The sequence below is a fragment of the Nycticebus coucang genome, chromosome 21 (assembly GCF_027406575.1).
Source record: "Nycticebus coucang isolate mNycCou1 chromosome 21, mNycCou1.pri, whole genome shotgun sequence".
Classification (NCBI taxonomy): Eukaryota; Metazoa; Chordata; class Mammalia; order Primates; family Lorisidae; genus Nycticebus; species Nycticebus coucang.
Genome location: NC_069800.1, coordinates 34,808,158 through 34,829,257, shown reverse-complemented (window position 1 = coordinate 34,829,257; position 21,100 = coordinate 34,808,158). Strand labels below are relative to the sequence as shown.

At 53.8% G+C, this 21,100-nt stretch overlaps 1 protein-coding gene across 1 annotated transcript; it reads left to right on the top strand.

Moving 5' to 3' along the window:
• The first annotated feature begins 990 nt into the window (after positions 1-990).
• On the top strand, positions 991-21,083 carry HSPA12B (heat shock protein family A (Hsp70) member 12B). The gene is made up of 13 exons (XM_053573905.1): positions 991-1,259; positions 7,384-7,443; positions 9,211-9,308; positions 10,274-10,398; positions 13,140-13,326; positions 13,714-13,818; positions 14,110-14,226; positions 16,080-16,254; positions 17,109-17,195; positions 17,464-17,568; positions 17,684-17,942; positions 18,499-18,602; positions 19,214-21,083. Exons 2-13 carry the CDS (start codon positions 7,401-7,403, stop codon positions 19,867-19,869), a joined length of 2,061 nt encoding a protein of 686 aa, XP_053429880.1. The 5' UTR covers positions 991-1,259; positions 7,384-7,400; the 3' UTR covers positions 19,870-21,083.
• Positions 21,084-21,100: the final 17 nt, after the last annotated feature.

Below are 21,100 nucleotides of genomic sequence, written 5' to 3'. Positions count from 1 at the left end.
TGGTGCTTGGAGCCTGCTGCTGCAGCCCTCAGAGAAGAGCCAGTCTCAGAGCTAGGGGTGGGATGGAGGAGAACTAGGATGGGAGAGAAAAAGAAAAACAAGAAGACAGGCAAGTGTGAGAGGGGCCAGACCCTTCAGCTGGTACAGACACACTCTCCTATACACACATACACACACAGTGGTCTTTGGTGTGTTCAACCTCAAATAAGGTGCTAGCCTACCAGCTCGGGCTGTTACACACAAACAGATGACAGACAGACACACACGCTCGCCCACGAGCAAACACAAAGACACAAGACACAGTGACACACACATAATCCACGGATAGGCACACGCACACACACAGACCATTTCAAGACACATACAGGTACACACAGGCTTAGACCCACAAAGACACACTCAGACACACACATACACTTGACTGATGCACAAAGGGACACACACAGAAGCCAACTCAGAGGAGCCAGTGGAGACAGCTAATTGGACACTGTGCTGGCTTCCCAGCCAAGAACAGACACCCAAAATTGCGGGTGCAGCACACCTGCACCCTCCAGGACAGTGCCCTGACAACGGGCAGCAAGACTAGGGAGGTGACACTACAGCTGGGGAATATGTTAGCTGGGGAGCACGTTGACTGGGCAGAGAGGAGGAGGGAAAGCCTTCCAGGGAGGGAAGACAACCCTGCAAAGGTTTGGAGTGGAAAAGATGGGAGAGGTCTAGGCTAGGGAAGTGGAGGGATCTGGGGTAGAGGGGTCTGGGGGGACTTCCCGCCTCAGCAGTCAGGCCCTCACTGACAGCCGGCCTAAGCTGAACCCCAAGGTGGGCCTGCTGAGGCGGGGCGGGGAATCCCCTCCGCGGCTGGGCCACAGGAGGCCGCCCGGGGGTCTGGAATTCGTCTCCCACCCACCAGGGCCGCTCGCGGGGGAGGCACGGGGCCGGGCGCGTAGCCCCGGCGCTGAGCGCTGGAGGGGCGCAGGGAGGGGCCTTGGACGCGGGGCCAGGCTGGGCCCCTAGGCTGAGGCCCGCGCAGGCAGGCCCCGCCCCGGCCTCGCACATCTGGGCTGGAGCAGGGGCCGACCCGGCGTCGCAGAGGCGCGGCCATCCGGCCTGGGGGAGGGGGCGGCGGGCGCGGGGCCCAGCCGAGCCGGGGGCCGCGGGCCGGGCGCACGTCTAGGGCTGCGGCCTCAGTAGGCACCGCCGCGGGCTACTGGCCCGCGATCCAGGCGGTTGGACAGGGTCGAGCTGTCGGGAGGGCGGAGGTGAGTTCTGGGGCGGGGGCTGCTGGGCTCCTCGGGTGAAAAAAGGCGCGGAGGTTTCTGGTCCCAGGCTGTCGGTGGAAATCGGACCAAAACCCTTCCAGCTATGGGAGCCGGGGCTGGTGGGGGCAGATCTGCAAACAGGAATCGTGGGCTCCCATCGCGGACCCCACACACGGCTGCTCAGAGTCCCAGGCTGGGGAGACTCCTCAGCCCGGGGTGGGGGTGGCAGGAGGGCTGGTGTGGTCCGCTCCATGGAGCCAATTTGAGGGGACATGTTGCTGGTGCCGAGGCCTGAGGTCGAGACCTGGGGGTTGAATGTGTGCTGGGTGGGGGTGGGGGTGGGGGTCGGGGGGCGCTAAGAGGTCCTGGAGTGGCCCAGGGATGTAAGAGAGAGGCTGGGTGGCCGGCCACCAAGGGTAGGGACCTGGGGTTTCTCTCTGTGTCCAGGTGGGGTGAGGTCCGGCCTCACACGGGGCAATGGGAAGTTCTGAGAAGCAAGCTTGTGGAGGCAGAGACCCTGAGAGCAGGTGTAGCCCAGGAGCCACAGAGCTGGGGGCAGTAATGGGGGCTGGGGCAGCGCATGGGATGGGCTGCAGGGCCTGGGCCCTGTGGGACTGAGTTGTTTGTGAACTGGCTGCTTCCATGATGGGGACGCAAGGGGGTGTGGCAGGATGTATGGAAAGCAAGTTGAGGACCGGGAGAGGCCCATGGAGGCCATTTCTGTTGCAATAGTGTAGCCTTTTCACTTCACAACCTCCCACTGGTCCCCTCTCCTGGATGCACTTCTCCAGAACAGGAAGGGGCAGCCCTTTGGGCGCCACTTCTGATCTGTCCCTTGGGGCCTGATGCCTGTGGCCTCACTTAGCCTGCTGACAGAGCCCTGTTCCACTGAGGGGGTGTCAGGGTGCTGAGCAGAGAACAGGAGGCAAGAGAGGTGGGTCCCAATGAGGAGGAGGGGAGCTGCGAAGATCTGGGTGGGTTCTATTTTTTTTTTTTTAGAGACAGAGTGTTTGTCGCCCTCGGTAGAGTGCTGTGGCATCACAGCTCACAGCAACCTCCAGCTCTTGGGCTTAGGAGATTCTCTTGCCTCAGCCTCCTGAGTAGCTGGGACTACAGGCGCCCTCCACAACACCTGGCTATTTTTTGTTACAGTTCCGTCGGAGCCGGGTTCGAACCCGCCACCCTTGGTGTATGGGGCCGGCACCCTACTGACTGAGCCACAGGTGCCAACTGTGGGTGGGCTCTTTATCTTCATGCATTGTGTGGAGCCCTGGTACCCAGCAACACTACATGCCCATAGTGCTCCTGGGGACATGAGTACCCGACTCAAACACCCCCACACTAGGAAAAGATCCTCAGGGAATTCTCTACATTAGGCAAAAAGTCTTAGGCTGTTGTTAGACTGAGGGGCAGTGTGGGATGGGAGTCTGTGGTAGTAAATTCCTGCTTGGCCACACCCTGTCCTGGTCCCAGTGACTGATAGGTCATGCCTATTGGGTAAAAGTCAGGGCCAGGGGTCAGGTTGAAGCAGAAGATTAGAGGTCATTATGAGGCCAAGGGTTAGTGGTTAGTCTATGGGCAGGGTTGAGGTCAGTCCACAGGCAGGTTTGGGATCTATGAGTAGGGTTTGGGGTCAGTACATGGTAAGGTTAAGGGTCAGTCCACAGGCAGAGTTAGGGGTTAGTCTAGTCTGGGTTCAGAGTTTGGCATGCATTTGTAGCTCAGAAACAAGAGTTACTCACCATGTAAATTAAACTGGAGTCCCCACAGTTACTCTCAAACTCATAGGTACCACCACTCTGCAATTAGTGGGCCCCTGGGGCAGGGGTCGGCCTGCCCCCATTTCCAAATGTGGACTCTGTCCAGAGTTGGCTTTTGGTCTCTGAGGTTGCCCTGAGCTACATGGTCAGCACTCTCCTTAAATGTTCTTGGGTGTGTGTGCATGGTGGGGCATCCCAAGCATAGATGGGGTACTCGTGCATGCTTGCATGGCCGCCAGCTCCTTCTACCTCCAACTCTCAGGGAATCACTGGGATCCTCCTTTGTAGGGACTAATTGATCTACAGAACTCAGGGGAGCTAGAATAAAATTCTCAGTAAGATAAAAAACTTATAACAAGAGAAAATATGGACTCCAACATCACAAAGGGAAAGAACACTCCCCACACTTTCCCAACTTGCTTTTTTTTGAGACAGAGTCTCATTCTGTCACCCTTGGTAGAGTACTATGGTGTCACAGTTCACATCAACCTCCAACTCCTAGGCTTATGCGATTCTCTTGCCTCAGCCTCCCAAGTAGCTGGGACTATAGGCGCCCACCACAACGCCCAGCAGTTTTTTGGTTGCAGTCGTCATTGTTGTTTAGCTGGCCCAGGCCAGACTCAAACCCACCAACCTCAGTGCATGCAGCTGGCACCGTAACCACTGTGCTACAGGCACTGAGCTGCCCAACTTGCTTTTATCAACCCCTTTCATACCTGGACTTGTCAGTCCTCACAAGCCCCCTTTGCCACCCATTTTGTAGGAAAGGGCACTGAGGCACAGAGTTGTGACATGCTGTACTTATGCCAGGTGCCATAATAGGCCTTGGCATCCTTGAAAACCCAAAGTAGGGGCACTCAGTGTGTCACACAGCTAAAGATGGGGGAAGAAACTACAAGCATGTGGTTTGGACATGGAGTCCAGCTTAGAGTGATGACACAGTCTTTTTTTCCTGCTTTTTCCAAGTTGTTTCTCATCTAGGTTTAATAGCCTTGGCTCAGAAAATCCATGCATTCATTCAACATAGTGGCTCCTCAGCCCTTAGCACGGAGCCTGCCTTAAAGAAATCCAACTATTGTTTGCTGGTGAATTGAAACAACATACAAACAGGGCTGTCAGCTCCTCCCTCATGGACTTGACCCAGTAGTGTGCTGGTGGTTGATGTTTTACAGTGAATTCTACAAAACCTGATTTGCAATGTTTGCCAATTTCCTTGGTGTAAATACTCCCAACCATGACCAATTTCAAGCTACCAACATGATTTCAGTGTATGCAGAATTCGGAAGAGAGATGTAGAATGGGCTCTTGCTCTAGTGGGATCCAGCCACAGTACATCACTCTTGTCACCCTGAGCTGGGTGTCTGCCCTAGGCCCCCAAGATCCCTACCTACCCCCTCTGTTTGCTTTCCATTTTCTCAGTACCAGCCAGCTGCTCTGTCAGTGCCCACAGCCCCTATCCTTCCCCTGATTCTGATTCTGGACATCTAGCCATGTACCTCCAATGACATGGAGAATAGCAAGTGTATGTGTCTAGAAATCTCCATGGTACTGACCATGCAGGGGTATCCTGGATCTACAAGGGAATGTGGGAGCCTGGGTGTTTCTCCAGAATGGGGCTGGATTGGTGTGAACTGTGTATGAGCAAGGGTATGTGCGTGTGCACACATGTGTGGGTGTGCCAATGCCCAGCTCTATGTCTGCCTCTGTTTTGTCAGCAGAACCTTCTCATCAGGCCACTGGCTCAGACAAGGGGATGGGCTGGCTCTGGGCAGCCTCTCTTTTTATTTAGGGGGCAGCCAGGCCCACAGATGAGTACAGTAGTATCAGTGATTTGCAGACTGGCATGTCACAAACTTCAGCGTGCACACAAATCACCTGGGAATCTTGTTGAAATACAAGTTCTGATTCAGCAGGTCTGTGGTGGGGCCTGAGCTTCTGCATTTCTAACCCTCACTGGGGATACCAGTGCTGCTGGTTCTGAGACCACACTCTCAATAACAAAGCTATTGACAATGTGAAAGATCCTGCCTATAGCCTGGTTCCCAGAACTTCGCAGAAACAGGCTCAATTTCCTCCTATCTTAGAAAATAAAATAGATATTCTTAAAATAAATAAATAAATAAATAAATATCCTTGCTCAAGCTTTAGGTCCCACCAGCTACTGCCCTGACATAGTTCCTGATCTCAGCTGAACTTCTCAGAAGCTTTAGCTCGGTTCTCTCACCTCCTCTCACTCTTCACCCAGGCTTACCCACCGTGGGCCATTAAGACAAGTGTTTGCAGGGTACGTGTGAAACTTAGTGAATGTAGAATGTAAATGTCTTAACACAATAACTAAGAAAATGCCAGGAAGGCTATGTTAACCAGTGTGATGAAAATGCGTCAAACGGTCTATAAAATCAGTGTATGGTGCCCCATGATCTCATTAATGTACACAGCCATGATTTAATAATAAAATAAAATTAAATTAAATTAAAAAAAAAAAGACAAGTGTTTCCAGTTCCTTCTCAGGGACTCTTACAGGCATCCCCTCTCTTAGTGTGATCTTCATGACACCACAGGAGGTACCTTGATTTCCTTGGCCAGCCCACCTTCCTCTGTTCAGCCTTTAAGCATAGTTTTTCCTCCTCTCCCAACTCAACTCTCTATCAAGCCTCTCGTGACAGTAGCTCTCAAACACACACTTCCAACTCAGATTTTGCCTGCCCTCCAGATCCTATATCATCTGGCCATATGGTGCATTCTCTGAGCAGTGCAAAACAGCAGCCCAAACTCTGATTTGCCCTGCCAGCCGCCCTTTCTCCGGTGTTCTCACCATCCATCCGTATCCAGACAGCACCACCCTTGACACCTTCTTCCTAACCTCTCCGTATCCAATCTGATCAGCTCTGTTGATTTTGGCTTCTGTCTCTTAAATGTTTTTACTCTTCTTGGGGCATGCAGCCATCACTGTTGTCTGTCTCCTAGAGGGCTTCAGTAGCCCACCGGGCTCTTGCTTCAATATTGTCTATTGCAATTCACTCTCCCAGGCAGCCAAAGGGGCATCTCAAGATGCAACTTTAGTCATACCTTTTAAGATTTATTGTTATTCTTCATATAGAACCAAATCTAACCTAGGATGCATGGGGCCTGCCTTCAGGGTGGGTCCTGCCCAGACCTCTATCCAGTCTAATTATGCCCCTTCCTGCCTGCTGTACCCAACTGCAAACTTAACAGCTCTCACCATCATCTGTCATCTCAAAATCACATGCTCAGTAATCTCTCCCACCAAGCTGTGGATCCCCAAGGCAGGGACAGTGTCTCTCTGGTCACTGATGTCCTCTAGCACCTGGCACAGAATAGACACCAGAAGACATTTAGGAAGGTCCTGATTTCAATAAAGCAAAGCATTTCTGAGACAAGCTGGGTCTGTGGGCTGAGCTTAGAATGAGATCAAGGAATTACTCACTGGCTCGGTGCCCATAGCACAATGGTTACAGCATCAGCCACATACACCAAGGGTGGTGGGTTCGAACCTGGCCCGGGCCAGCTAAACAACAATGACAACTGCAACAAAAAATAGCTGGGCGTTGTGGTAGGCAGCTGTACTCCCAGCTACTTGGGAGACTGAGGCAAGAGAATCATTTAACCCCAAGAGTTTGAGGTTGCTGTGAATTGTGTCGCCATGGCAATCTACCCAGTCTACCCAGAGTGATATAGTGAGACTTTGTCCCAAAAAAAAAAAAAGGAATTACTGTTCATTGTGTTAGACATGAGAATTGTGTTGTGATGATGTTTTTAAGAATGTCTTTATCGGGCCGCGCCTGTGGCCCAGTGAGTAGGGCGCCGGCCCCATATACTGAGGGTGGCAGGTTCAAATTCGGCCCCAGCTAAACTGAAAAAAAAAAAAAAAAAAAGTCTTTATCTGGCCAGGTGCGGTAATCCTAGCACTCTAGGAGGCTGAGATGGGTGGATTGCCTGAGCTCAGGAGTTGGACACCAGCCTGAACAAGAGTGAGACCCCTGTGTCTACTAAAAAAAGAAAAACTAGCCAGGCCTTATGGCAAGTGCCTGTGGTCCCTGTTACTCAGGAGGCAGAGGCAAGAGTACTACTTGAACCCAGAAGCTCAAGGTTGCTGTGAGCTATGACCCCATGGCACTCTACCCAGGGCAACTGAGTGAGACTTGTCTCAAAAACAACAACAAAAAAACCCCCAGCCTTTTTCTGTTGGGGAGATGTATTGAAGAGTTTACAGGTGAAACAACGTGATGTCTGGGATTTGCTTCAAAGGACTCCAGCCAAGAGTAAATAAATAAAAGTAAGCATTCAGTGAGGGGACAAAGGAGCAAATGAACCGCATTCTGCTTGTCTGTTCCTGTTGACAGTTACAGGGCCTGCAAGGATGCTGGCTGTCCCGGAGATGGGGCTACAGGGGCTGTACATCGGTAAGACCCCCCCACTGCTCTGCCCTGACCCATCACCCACTTGCCCCAGCACTGAGACCCACCCATAGGCTGTCCACATGAGCCTCTCCCAGCAGAGCTTCTTAGGAGCCATTCTGAGTGTGTGTGTGTGTGTGCACGTGCATGCGCACATGAGCATACATGCAGGGCAGGTCTGTATTTACCGGCCCCTCTGTGTGTGCAGGGAGAGTCTGAGTACACAGGCCAGTGTGTGTGTAAGAGAGTGCATGTATGTGTGCTGGGAGGGTCTGTGTGCATAGGACTGTGTGTGTGTGTTCTGTGTAGGCTTTGTGTGCACAGGACCCTGTGTGTCAATGAGCATATGTATCTCTCTGCAAGTGGGTCTCTGTGCATAGGACCTGTAAAAGTACAGTCTGCAGGTAGAGGTGTGCACATGTGCAGCCGCCCATGGCCTGGTCTGGGAGCAGGCTCTGAGTTCTGTGCAGGGGTGGGAAGCTGGGAGGCAAGAGGGACACTCCTCAGGAAGTCCATTCACAAAGACCTGGTGGGCTGGGCCCTTCCTTCCTGCCTCCTTTCCCAGGCTCAAGCCACAGAACTTGGCCTCTCAAACTGGAGCTAGTCACAGAGTCCAAGCCTGCACTGAAGCCCAAGGAAAGGAAACCCTCAGAATGTGACCACTATGTCCCTGGCCCTTTGGACCTCAGATAGACTCTGGCCCTATCCAGGCACTTCCAAGAGTCCCCATCATACCTGGCCCTTCGCATATGTTACCAGGTCATCCCCAAGGCCAAGGAGAGCTGGGGCCTGTGTAGGTGCCCATGGTAGGACTGCTGCTGAGGGAGCCTGGGCCATCCTGGCTCAGTCTGAAGCCAGACAGACCTGCCTGATTTGTTCATGGGTCTTCATGCCAGACCCTACTCCCCCTCCCTGGCCAGCTCCCCTGTCCCTATCTGTGGATCTCAGGCAGCCTGGTACCCCTCTTACGACCCTTAGCAACACTCAGTGTGCTGGTAACCAACTACCAGCCCACACCTGTGGGTGTCCAGTCAAACAGACCATCCTGTCCCATGAACTGCATGATCTGCTAAGCTAAGCCTTGGGCTTCCTCCTAGAAGCTACTCTGCTTCCACCAAAGGTCCTGCCAAGTCCTAGCCTCTACCTGGGTTTCAGTGAGGCCTCCTGCCCCCAAATGCTGGCTCAAAGTGTGTGTAGGGGGTGGTAATCAGACTCCCTAGTGTGTGGACATCCCCCACTTAGGGCTGGGCTGGGGGAGCTGCTGATTGCCCTAGGCAGCACCAGCTGGGCCTGTTTGTAGCCCTGGCGGGGAGAAGGGAGGAGGGACCTCCCTCAAGTCCTGATTAGAACCATGTGGCCCACCTTCAGGGTAGAGGGGAGCAGCCCCACCTCCCTGCCAGTTAAGTCTGTGGTTCCTCTGGCTGTGGCTTCTCCGCCACCCCCCATCTCTCTCACCCTTCCAACTCTGGACTCAGTCTCCTGCCAAAAAAACGCTTCTCTTTCCCCTCCCCTATTGTGTGTCTGAGGGTACGAGGTTGGGGAGAGACACAGTGCACCCTCCAAGGAAAGGCTGCCTCTGGCTGCTAACAGGCCATCAGGCCCTATGCCTGCCTCATGCACATCCTTCCTACTGTACTCCTTGTCCCCCAGCAGGGAGTCCCTTGCCCTGGCCCAGCAAGCCTAGATAGAGAACCTCTCTGTGTCAGGCTTGGGTCCAGCTGTCAGCTCCCTACCCTGATTGTTCCAGGATGTCCTGCCCTCTCTTTTCTGCAGGTTCCAGCCCAGAGCGGTCCCAAGTGCCCAGCCCACCCGGCTCTCCAAGGATCCAGGAAAGCTGTGGCATTGCCCCCCTCACACCCTCACAGTCTCCTGTAAGCCCAGAGCAGGGATAGGGTGGGGGGTGGCCTGGGTAGCATAGAGGGAGGTCATGCCTGGCAGAGGCATGGCAGAGCTTGGGCTGGGAAGGAGGGAGGCATGAGGGTGCTACCACACCTCCTGCCTCTGTACACTGAGGCCTCTCAGGTAGCCCCTTGCAGTTTTTGGCTCATGTGTCCCTCCAAAGGATTAGCCTTTGATGGCTTTGGACTGTAGGGCAGCAATTCCACAAGAAGGTGAGCCCTCTGTAACTAACACCCAACTCTCCTTGCCACAGAATGGCACGGCACCCAGGGACCACTGCAGCTGGCCTGGTTGGAGGTTTTTCTAGGTCCTCAGAGCACTAGGCCTCCCAGAGCTGCTCACGCGCCTGTCAGTGACAGCCCACCTTAACCCAAGTCATATCTGGGGGAGAGAAGATACATTGCTAAAAAAAAAATAGTTTGGAAATTACTAGCTTGAAGTACCCAGGAAATAACCTCCCCATCATCATGCTCCTGGGTTACCCTACCCTGGATGGCCTTGCCCCTGGTAATCCAGCCTGGGGACCCCCTTGTTCTCAAGGAGCCCAGGCCTGGCTTGGGATAAGTAGGGATCACTCTGGGCATGTGCAAATGGCCTCTCCTTTCTGCCACAAAGTCAGAATCTGGTTTGTGTCACTGTGACCACAAAGAGCAAAAGGGTAAAATATGCACATGTCCATGTGCTGTAAAGATGCCCAGAGGAGCAAAATTGCTCCTAGCTGGGCCCAGGCTGGTAGCAGGCCGTGAAGACAGTGTGAGATGTGGGTGGGGTAAAGCAGTCCAGGCAGGGTGCAGCCTGGAGCCTGACAGGGGACCCAAGGCTTGCAGGTAGGTGGAGTCAGGCTGGTCTGACCACAGCCAGCAGGAGGGAGGCACTCCCAAGTGCAGTTGGGGGGGCACTGCTGGCTGCCTGTTAACTCTAGGTCTTGCACTTGCAGAAGCCTGAGGCCCGAGCCCCCCAGCAGGCTTCCTTCTCTGTAGTGGTGGCCATTGACTTTGGCACAACATCCAGTGGCTATGCCTTCAGCTTTGCCAGTGACCCTGAGACCATCCACATGATGCGGTGAGAGCAGCTGGGCTGGGAAATTGAAGGGGGGTGGTCCTCACATCCTGGGATGAACTTGGTCCCAAAAGTACTGAGACATGGGGTCTCCTTAGAAGCCCTGCCACCCCTAATCTGGAGCAGCCTACTGAGGCAAAAAGTTGGAGGATTAGCCCTAGGCTTTGGCCTCCAGCCTCAATTGCAGCAGCTCTCAGCTCTCTGCATTAAATGTTAGCTTTGTTTTTAATTTTAAATTTTCATTGAGATATAGCAAACATACATAAAATATAATAATACCCAAATAATATAATAATATCCAAATCTTTTCCTAAGCTTATACACAAAAACACACATGCACGTGCATTTTTTAAATAAAAGGGGGATATGGGCAGCTCAGTGGGTAGGGCACCAGCCACATACACCCAGGCTGGCAGGTTCGAACCCAGCCTGGCCTGCTAAACAACAATGGCAACTACAACAACAACAACAAAAAATATGCTTGGTGCCCGTAGCACAATGGTTATGGCACCAGCGACATACACTGAAGGTGGTGGGTTTTCAAACCTGGCCCAGGCCTGCCAAACAACAATGACAACTGCAACAAAAAATAGACAGGCATTGTGGCGAGCTTGTGTAGTCCCAGCTACTTGGGAGGCTGAGGCAAGAAAATCGCTTAAGCCCAAGAGTTTGAGGTTGCTGTGACCTGTTACGTGACAGCACTCTACCGAGGGCGACATAATGAGACTCTGTCTCTAAATAAATAAATAATTAAGGGAGATCATACAACTTGCTTTACCTTAAACTTTCAACACTATTTTGTAGGAGTTTCATGTCAGTACATGCAGAACTACCACTTTCTCTGAAGAGCTGCACGTATTACATAGTACAGATGTGTTGCAATTTATCCATCCTCCTAGTGACAGTTTGAGGGGTTTTCTTCTCTCATTTTTCACTAATACAAAGAGTATTGCAATTGATATCCTTCTTTAAAAACTTGTGCTGGTGTTTCTATGGGACAGATTCCTAGAGGCCATTCCTAGACCCAACATCTATAAAAAGTCCCAAGAAAATTCATTGTAAACTCTGCTGCTAGTTAGAAAATAAAATAAATAAGGAAAGAAAGAAAACAAAGGTTCAGAGGGCTGAGTTGACAAGTCACACAGTTGTTATGAAAGAGATGTTTGAAAAATTCATTCTGGGCGGCACCTGTGGCTCAAGGAGTAGGGTGCCGGCCCCATATATCAGGGGTGGTGGGTTCAAGCCCAGCCCCAGCCAAAACTGCAAATAAATAAATAAATAAATAAACTTAAAAAAAAGAAAGAAAATTTCATTCTGATGTTGTTGGGTTTTATTTGAACAAAACATTTATTTATTTGAGCACTCTGGACCTCAGGGACCTGACCTTTTGAATGTGTATCATGGGCTGTAGCCAGTTAAGTGGAGCTATAGACCTCAAAGCTCTCGATCCATACCAGGGTGGGAGGTACAGAGAGGCTTCCTAAGGGTCTGGAGGTTGGACAGAAGGGTCAATGGACAGGTTACCGTCCCAAGCATACATAGGACTAAAGCAGGTGTCCTCAAACTAATTTTTAAACAGGGGGTCAATTCACTGTCCCTCAAACCGTTGGAGGGCCGGACTATAGTTTAAAACAAAAAACTATGAACAAATTTCTATGCACACTGCACATATCTTATTTTGAAGTAAAAAACAAAACAGGAACAAATACAATTCACACCGCTTCATGTGGCCCACGGGCCGCAGTTTGAGGATGCCTGGACTAGAGCTTCATGAGATTGAACTACCCTTCCTCTTTCTCTGCTCCTTCCACATCACAGGAAGCCACAAAGGCTCTGGGCACTTACAGCTTTTCAGGAGCTGCAAGGCATCCCAGCTGACATACATCAGCACACATGGGCCATGCCGGGACTGAGAACACATGAAGGGACACTATCCCATGGAGGTTACAGTCATAGGAAATAACTGGGGGTCATCCTTGTCCCCTCCCAAGCCCTCTCTTCCTATCCCCAACAGCCATCAAGTCCCATCATTCCTGTGTCCCCCTAATATCTCTGGAATGCCCATCTTCTTCTCTCCATGGCCACTGCCCCTGCCCAAGTTCAGCCTCACCCTCTCTCACCTGGACGATTGCAATATCCTCCTCCCTGGTTTACCTTCTCCATCCGTCCTTCCCTCCAATCTGTTACTATATGGTGACCTTTCTTCTAAAGGCAAATGTGGGCATGCCTCTTTTACTGTCTTCTACTTAAAATCCACCAAGACAGAATTTTTTTTTTTTTTTTTGGAGACAGAGTCTCACTATGCCGCCCTCAGTAAACTCAGTAAACCTCAAACTCTTGGGCTCGAGCAACTCTATTGCCTCAGCCTCCCAAGTAACTGGGACTATAGGCGCCCACCACAACGCCCGGCTATTTTTTTTTATTGTTGTTTTTGCAGTTGCTAGTGTTGTTTTAACTGTCCCAGGCCGGGTTCGAACCCACCAGCCTGGTGTATGTGGCTGGCGCCCTACCCACTGAGCTACGGAGGCCGAGCCCAAGACAGAATTTTGATGTGTCCTTCAATGCTCTTCACGGTCTGACCTTAAGCCTCTGTTTTTTTCTCCTGCTGCATATTGAGCCAATCTATAGCTAATTCTCCCTGCTATTTCACACTTCTGAGCTTTTGCACCCGCGGTTCCCTCCGCCTGAATTCCCTTGACGGGAGGGTTGCCATTGGCGACAATGACTGCCCTGTGCCTCCTCAGGAAATGGGAGGGCGGAGACCCGGGCGTTGCTCATCAGAAGACTCCAACCTGTCTGTTGCTGACCCCGGAGGGCGCCTTTCACAGCTTTGGCTACACCGCCCGCGATTACTACCACGACCTGGACCCCGAGGAGGCGCGGGACTGGCTCTACTTCGAGAAATTCAAGATGAAGATCCACAGCGCCACTGTGAGCAACTTTTGCCTCTGGGCAGGGCTCCGTACAGGGGGCGTGTCCAGGATGTGAATGGGCGGGGCTAATGAGGTGGAACAAAGCTAAAAGACGTGAGGAAGAGCCTAATAGAGGAGGGGCTAATAGGGGGCTTGGCCAAGGTGAAAAGGGAGCAAGGGTGTGAGCGGGTCTCAGAAGTGAGAATGGGCAGAAGTAAAGGGGCGGGACTATGGATGAAGCTGGGTTTGGAGGAAGGGTGGGGCTAAACAGAGGGCGTGGGGCTGGAGTGGAGGAAAGGTGCTAAAAAGAGAAAGCTCCAGGAAATGTGATTTTTTAAAGAGAGAGGTTACAGGAAACGTGGGAAGGGCTATGGCCTCCTGCAGAGCCACCCTGTGTCCCTGCCAGGATCTCACACTGAAGACTCAGCTAGAGGCAGTAAATGGAAAGAAGATGCCGGCCCTGGAGGTGTTCGCCCATGCCTTGCGCTTCTTCAAGGAGCATGCTCTTCAGGTGCACTGCATCCCTGTCCCTGACAACTAGGACAGGGACCCCGGGGCCATCTTTTCCCTTCATCCCATCCTGTCCACCAAAGGGTAGCCACTGCCAGAGGTCAGAGGTCATCTTCCCCAGTCCCTTTCCTTATCTGATACAGCCTGCACTAAGCCACACAGGTGGAAGAGGGTATTCTTCCATCTCAGCTAGGAAGTCCTTCCTGTGGTTCAATTAGTTCCTCCCGCTTTCATAGAAGGCTGAGGATCCCCCCAAGCCAGCTAATCCCTTCACTTCCCTCTCCTGCTCCAGGAACTGAGAGAGCAGTGTCCATCACTGCCAGAGAAGGACACTGTGCGCTGGGTATTGACGGTGCCTGCCATCTGGAAACAGCCTGCCAAGCAGTTCATGCGGGAGGCTGCCTACCTGGTGAGGATGTGCAGGTGGAGCAGAGCACACCGATCAGGAAGGCCCTGGGGATGGCCCCAAACCCTCATTTACCCCACCGTCCTTGGGAGCACAGAGTCATTGTGTAAAGACCTCCAGCCTTCTCCTGCTGGGAATTTTGAAGAGGATTGTTGCCACCGGGGGAAGGAATGAACCTATGGGAACAGGGCACAGATGGACAAGAGGTACAGGCCAGGCCAGCACAGTGTCTTAAGTCAGGTTTCCTAGAAACAGACCCCAAGATGCAGAATCTTGTGCATGTGGTCTATTAAAGAAGGGCTCTCAGGAGAAGGGGCGGAGCAGGACAGAAGAAGCTGAGCAAGGATGTTGTCTTGCCTGCAGTGTAGTCTTGGCTGGAGTCTAGCCTCTGCCTAATCCCATGGAGACCCGCAGGGGAAGAGCTGTAGCACAGCGTTGGCCACAGTGAGGCAAGACACAGCTTCTTGTCAGTCCATATCAGTTTGGGAGAATGGGAGGGAAACTTCTCCAAGTGAAGCAGTTCCCATTCAGCTGAGGGCAGTTGTCCAGAGGAGGGGATAGCTGTGAGCCAAGACCAGCGACACATTGGTGGACAGGACACCTAGAACATACACTTCTGCTGGCATCAGTGTTTTTAGGAGCACCCTGCTCAGGTCCATGAGCTGGTGCACGGGAAATAGGATTATGAAACTATGAAGGGAAGTGATTCTGGCCAATGTGTACAGGTCTTCCTACCACAGAGGTGCTCAAAGGTCTGCAGAAAAGGATGTGGAGGGCCCAGACACTATCCTCCCCAGTGGAGACAGAGAAGGGGCTTAGGCTTGCAGCACAAGACTCTAATCCTTGGGCCTTAAAGGACAGACCCTAGGATGTCCAAAAGGGACCTCAAACCTGCCTGTGGACTCCTCTGGGTAATACCAGGGTCCCCAACCCTCCATACCTGTGGACCAGGCATGACCCAGGGGCCAGGTGCCTACACTTGTCACTGGAAGGAGCTAACCCTGAGTATGGTGGGCATATCTCGGTTCAAATTGGAATTACTGCTAGGCTTTCCCCAGCCAGAACAAACACCCGCCATCCCATTGACCCCTGACCATTTACCCACCCTGCTTCCTCCCACACTGTTCCCTAGCTGCCAGCTCAGGAAGGGCTAGCCCTGGGCAGGAAGTCTCCATTCCTACCCATATCCCCTGCCCCTATCTGGTCAGAATCTGGGGAACCCCACAAAACCCATAAAGTACTTCCCACAGGGAAGTACTGCCCTGATGCAGGAAATAACCAATTTCCATCTCGAGTGGTTTTCTCCTTGCAACTGGTCTGTCTTGGAATTTCACTGCTTCCTTCCTACTATATCAGATTCCCTGGGAACAAAGTTCTCCTGAGAGTAGAGTGGCCTGTGACCCTGTGACCTGGTACCAGCCTGGTGGAGAAAGAGGATTCAATGAGCTAAACAGGGCTTCCCATCATCTCTTCTGAGTCACTACACTCCCCACACTGTGCTAGAGTCTCTGCTAACACCCCTAGCCAGCATGCAGTTAGCCATGCCAGCACCTGAGAAGAGGGACCTTACTGCAGCTCTGCCATCTTGAGAAGCTAGAATGGACAGATCCCAGGCATTCTGGGTTTGCACTCTGGTCTCTTTCTGCTAGGTAACCCCTTGGCATCCTTGGCCATGGTGATGGCCATGGTGATGGCCCTCCCTACCCAGATCACATGAGGCAGGCTATAAGGTAGCTCCAAGTTTATGCAGCATGGAGGGGACTGAGGCCTAGTTCAGGTGGAGCTTGATGGGGGGGCAGGTGCGAGCCCCACAGGGAGTGCAATCTTGGGTATGACAGCCCACCACGCATACCTAGGCTGGACTGGTGTCTCGAGAGAATGCAGAACAACTACTCATCGCCTTGGAGCCTGAGGCCGCATCTGTGTACTGTCGCAAGCTGCGTCTGCACCAGCTCATGGACCTGAGCAGTCGGGCCCCAGGTGGTGGGCGCCTGGGTGAACGCCGTTCCATCGACTCCAGCTTCCGGCAGGGTGAGCTGCCTGCAGGAGCATCACCCATGCTTGGAGGGTCATAGGGACACTGGGGCCAAAGGTTCAGCCATGTCCAGGATCAAGGGCAGGTAGCCCTAACCTGGAAGAGCCCAATCTCAGCTGGTAGAGACATTCCTGTGGAGTCAAGCCTGAGGAAGGAAGGCAGTGCCCTGCTCAAGAAACCTTGTCTGAGTAGAGTACTGGCCAATGCTCTGACCTGGGGAGAGCCCAGCCTGAGGGTGGAGACCTCATCTTGTCCTACAGGAACAGGGTCTGAGGAATGAAGGTCCATGGGTAATGACAAAGGAGGAAGTCAGCCCCCACCCAGAGCTGAAGGGGTAGGTCTTCGGGAGCTTTCCCTTAAACAGCCACTGCATCAGCTGCATCTCCCTCCCATCCCTGCACATCAGCTACTCCTCCAACCTGCTTCCCTCTACAGCTCCAAGCTCCTGCTGCCAGGACCCAGCATCATGGCCAAGGACAGCAGAGGTCAACCTTGGTCATCCTCCCAAATGTCATCTCCCATTGCAACGAGAGGCCCTAAGTCCTAAGCACCCCGAGACTCCTCAAGACCTAACCCCTGCAGCACCTCTAAACTCAGATTTTGCCATGGCCTGAACCCTCCTGCATTATGCAAAAGCCGTGTGTCCAGAAATTCTTCCCCTCAGCTGTCAGATACAGTGCCTGGGTTTTGGAGTTCAGCACTGCCCTCTCCTAGTCAGGGTTGGTTGATATTTCAGGAGCACTGGCTATTCTGGATGTTCATAGAGGGCCTTGGTAGGGTGATGGGAGCTGAACACAGTAGCTGTAGCACCTCCTTTTAATCTCACTTCCTGCTGATCTCTGACCCTCAGCCCGAGAGCAGCTGCGAAGATCCCGCCACAGCCGCACGTTCCTGGTGGAGTCTGGTGTAGGAGAGCTGTGGGCAGAGATGCAAGCAGGTAGAGGGACAGACGTATGGAGGGATACCCTTGACCCCTGTAGGGCACCTTATACTGATGGGAAGGAAGGCATATTTGCGAAGCCCTCCTCTTCTTCCTTCCTCCGCTGGACCTAACTGGCAATCCTCTCACAGACAGCTGCACCCCCATCAACTCACAGCCGCGCCCCTAACTCCTCTGGGGGATTCTCTGCGGGCACTGGGGTAGAGGGGGCACAAGGCTGAGGGTGAGGCAGACCACAAGTGTGTGCCCGCGCTCACTGCCGTAGGAGACCGCTACATGGTGGCAGACTGCGGCGGAGGTACCGTGGACCTGACCGTGCACCAGCTGGAGCAGCCTCACGGCACCCTCAAGGAGCTATACAAGGCGTCGGGTGAGTGGCCCAGCAGCAACCCTGCCACCATGAGCGCCCCGGTCCCTGTCCCCCACCAACGCCCCCTGGCGGCCGGATAGGTGCTGACGCCCCGACGCCTTCCGCACTATCCCAGGCGGCCCGTACGGCGCGGTGGGCGTGGACCTGGCCTTCGAACAGCTGCTGTGCCGCATATTCGGCGAGGACTTCATCGCCACCTTCAAAAGGCAACGGCCGGCAGCCTGGGTGGATCTGACCATTGCCTTCGAGGCTCGCAAACGCACTGCCGGCCCGCACCGTGCAGGGGCGCTCAACATCTCGCTACCTTTTTCCTTCATCGACTTCTACCGCAGGCAGCGAGGCCACAACGTGGAGACTGCCCTGCGCCGGAGCAGGTAGGTCGGGGCCCTGCGGTCTCAGGCAGGGTTTGCTGATGATGGAAATGCCCCGCCAAAGGGAGGGTCTTGGGCCTCAGGGAGCGGGGGTAGGGATCTGCCTTATTCATCCTACACACCCATCATGCCAGCCCAGAAAGCAGGTTTCACCACCACCAAACCCTCCACCCCCAAATGCAAAGCCTGAAACGGAGCAAGAGGTAGAATCACCAGCGGGCACCAAAGTCTGACTCCTCCCTGGCACCACCATCCTCAGCCCTGCTCCCGGCCACAATGCCCTGGCAGCCAGTGCTCCTTGGCTTTTCTGCACAGAAGCAAGGAGAGGCCCCAGGACCTCATGGGCGTGAGCATGGAGTAGGCTGGTGGCTAAAATCCTGGGGCCGCGGAGTGGAGCTAAATGTTAACAACCAGCTGGCGGAATATACACACACTACTGGTAGTCAGTCCCCAGCCCCATCAACCCAGAGGCGGGGTAGGAAAGGAGGAGGACAGACTCCAAGCTGGGGCAAGCAGCTGGGCCCTGACTCTAGGCCTGTTTCCCCTTCAATACCTACAGCGTGAACTTCGTGAAGTGGTCCTCACAAGGGATGCTCAGAATGTCGTGTGAGGCCATGAACGAGCTCTTTCAGCCCACCGTCAATGCCATCATCCAGCACATAGGTGAGCACCTGTTCTCTGGTCCTCCATTCACTCCCACATACACTCCCGGTGCAATAGTTGCCCTATCAAGCGCCTGGAAACCTTCACACATCCATACACTGAGATGAGACCCCGAATCATTTGGAACACCTGAAGGACAAAATCCGGTGGTGATTAAGAGCCAGGAGACATGATGTATAGTCTTAGCCAAGTTAAAGAACTTCTGGTGCCTCGGTTTCCCCATTTATAAAATGAGGTGATAGCACCGGGTTCCCAAAAATCTTATCACAAGAGATAAAATGAGCTTAAGTATCTAGAGTGAGCACAGTGTCTTTCACACACGGTCTAGGTGTTTAATACATGTCCCTTGCCCTCCACATTGTGGTGGGAGAGAAGGGGGGAGTGTGAATGTTGGGAAGATGGTACCCACAAGGATTGCCAGGAGCCCTCCTCCATGAAACCGCTCAGTGTTATTCGTCAGAAGTGGGTTGTCCTGTAATTCAAATGGCTAGTTTCTAGTTGCCAGGAGGGCACAGGCGAGGGAGAGAAGGCCTCAGTGGCCAGAGCGGTGGTCTCAGTGGCACGCTCTGAGGGCTTTCTCTGCCCCCCTTTCCCCTTCCCCTCCACCACAGAGGCATTGCTAGCGCGGCCCGAGGTGCAGGGCATGAAGCTGCTGTTCCTGGTGGGCGGCTTCGCCGAGTCAGCTGTGCTACAGAACGCGGTGCAGACAGCGCTGGGTGCCCGCGGCCTGCGAGTAGTGGTCCCACACGACGTGGGCCTCACCATCCTCAAGGGCGCTGTGCTCTTCGGCCAGGCGCCGGGTGTGGTGCGAGTGCGCCGCTCGCCTCTCACCTATGGCGTAGGCGTGCTCAACCGCTTTGTGGCTGGGCGCCACCCGCCAGAGAAGCTGCTGGTGCGTGATGGCCGTCGCTGGTGCACCGACGTCTTCGAGCGCTTCGTGGCCGCGGAGCAGTCGGTGGCCCTGGGCGAGGAGGTGCGGCGCAGCTACTGCCCCGCGCGCCCGGGCCAGCGGCGCGTGCTCATCAATCTATACTGCTGCGCCGCCGAGGACGCGCGCTTCATCACCGACCCGGGCGTGCGCAAGTGCGGCGCGCTCAGCCTGGAGCTAGAGTCCGCCGACAGCGGCCCAGACACCGCCGGCGCGCCCCCTAGCCGCCGCGAAATCCGCACTGCCATGCAGTTCGGCGACACCGAGATTAAGGTCACCGCCGTCGACGTCAGCACCAATCGCTCTGTGCGTGCAGCCATCGACTTTCTTTCCAACTGAGGGCGCGTTGGCGCTGTACCAGCCCCCTCAGTCCCCGCCCCCTTTCTGTCCCAGTGTCTGGGGGCGGGGCGGAGGAACCGCGAGTTCGGATATCGTCGTCTCTTTCCCCGCCTCCAGCCCGCGGAGATGAGGTCATAGGAGGGTGGATGCGGACACAACCAGACTCTGGCTTTTGGGCCCAGTCCGCTGACTGGAAGGCTGAAAGGACCTATCACGCACCGAGTGGGTATGGGGTACTTAGAAGAGGCTTGCAACACCATGCGCCCAGCCTGGCCGGGGGGTTGCGACTCCGAAGGCAAAATACAACGGAAGACCAAATTGGCCTAAAATTGGGAGCCCTTACTTTAATGTGTCAGAGTGGGAATGGAGGGAGGAGGGATGGAGGCAGTGGGCAGGGAGAGGCTAACGAGGCAGGCAGCAGGGAAGCTGTGCAGGACCTGGTCCTGATGGGCTGGAGCTCACCACAAAATGGGGTCAGCCCCAACAGGGAGGTGGGCAAAGCAACCCTGTGCATCAGGGAAATGACTGGAAATGGTAACTAGAGGGACAGGTGTAGTAGCACCTTCCTGAGCGTGGCACTGACCACACAAATGTGACTGTTTATTATATAAAGGGCAGTAGCTAGCAAATGGGAAGGAGGGTACATTATTGCAGGGAAGGGGGTTAGGGGATATGGGAGTGGCATGTTGGAGTTCCAGACAAAACAGAACAATCTGGGAAGGCCCCAGGGGCAACTGATAAATGACCCACCTGCACACACCCCCAGCCATGGAAGGGCAGCTGAAAGGCGGATAAGGAGAACACAGGGAGCATCCAGGGCTGGTCCCAGCAATACCATTAACTCAGTGCCAGGACATTCTGACATGGGTCTTGGTTTCAAGTGTGAAATGTCAGACACCTTTCTCCAACCATGATATGCAACAGTCCCACCTGCCTGAGAACCCGAAGGTGACAATAAAGCATTTAGGCTCAAGGGGAAGCCACAGCCCACTGAGTGGGGACCCTAAAAGTGGGAGTAGCACAAGGGCCCGGACTGCTAGAGAAGGGAGTACGGTTTCAGCTGTGCATAAGGCAGGGGACCGGCCAGAAGGGGGGTGCTGCTGTCTCCCTGTCAAGCATCCCAAACAGCATTACCACCTCCTTAAGACCTCTGTCTGGGCTGGGCAAGAAGCCCTCCCCATCCCAATGAATTGTCTTGGCAACTGGTCCCTGGACTAAATGCCACCACCTG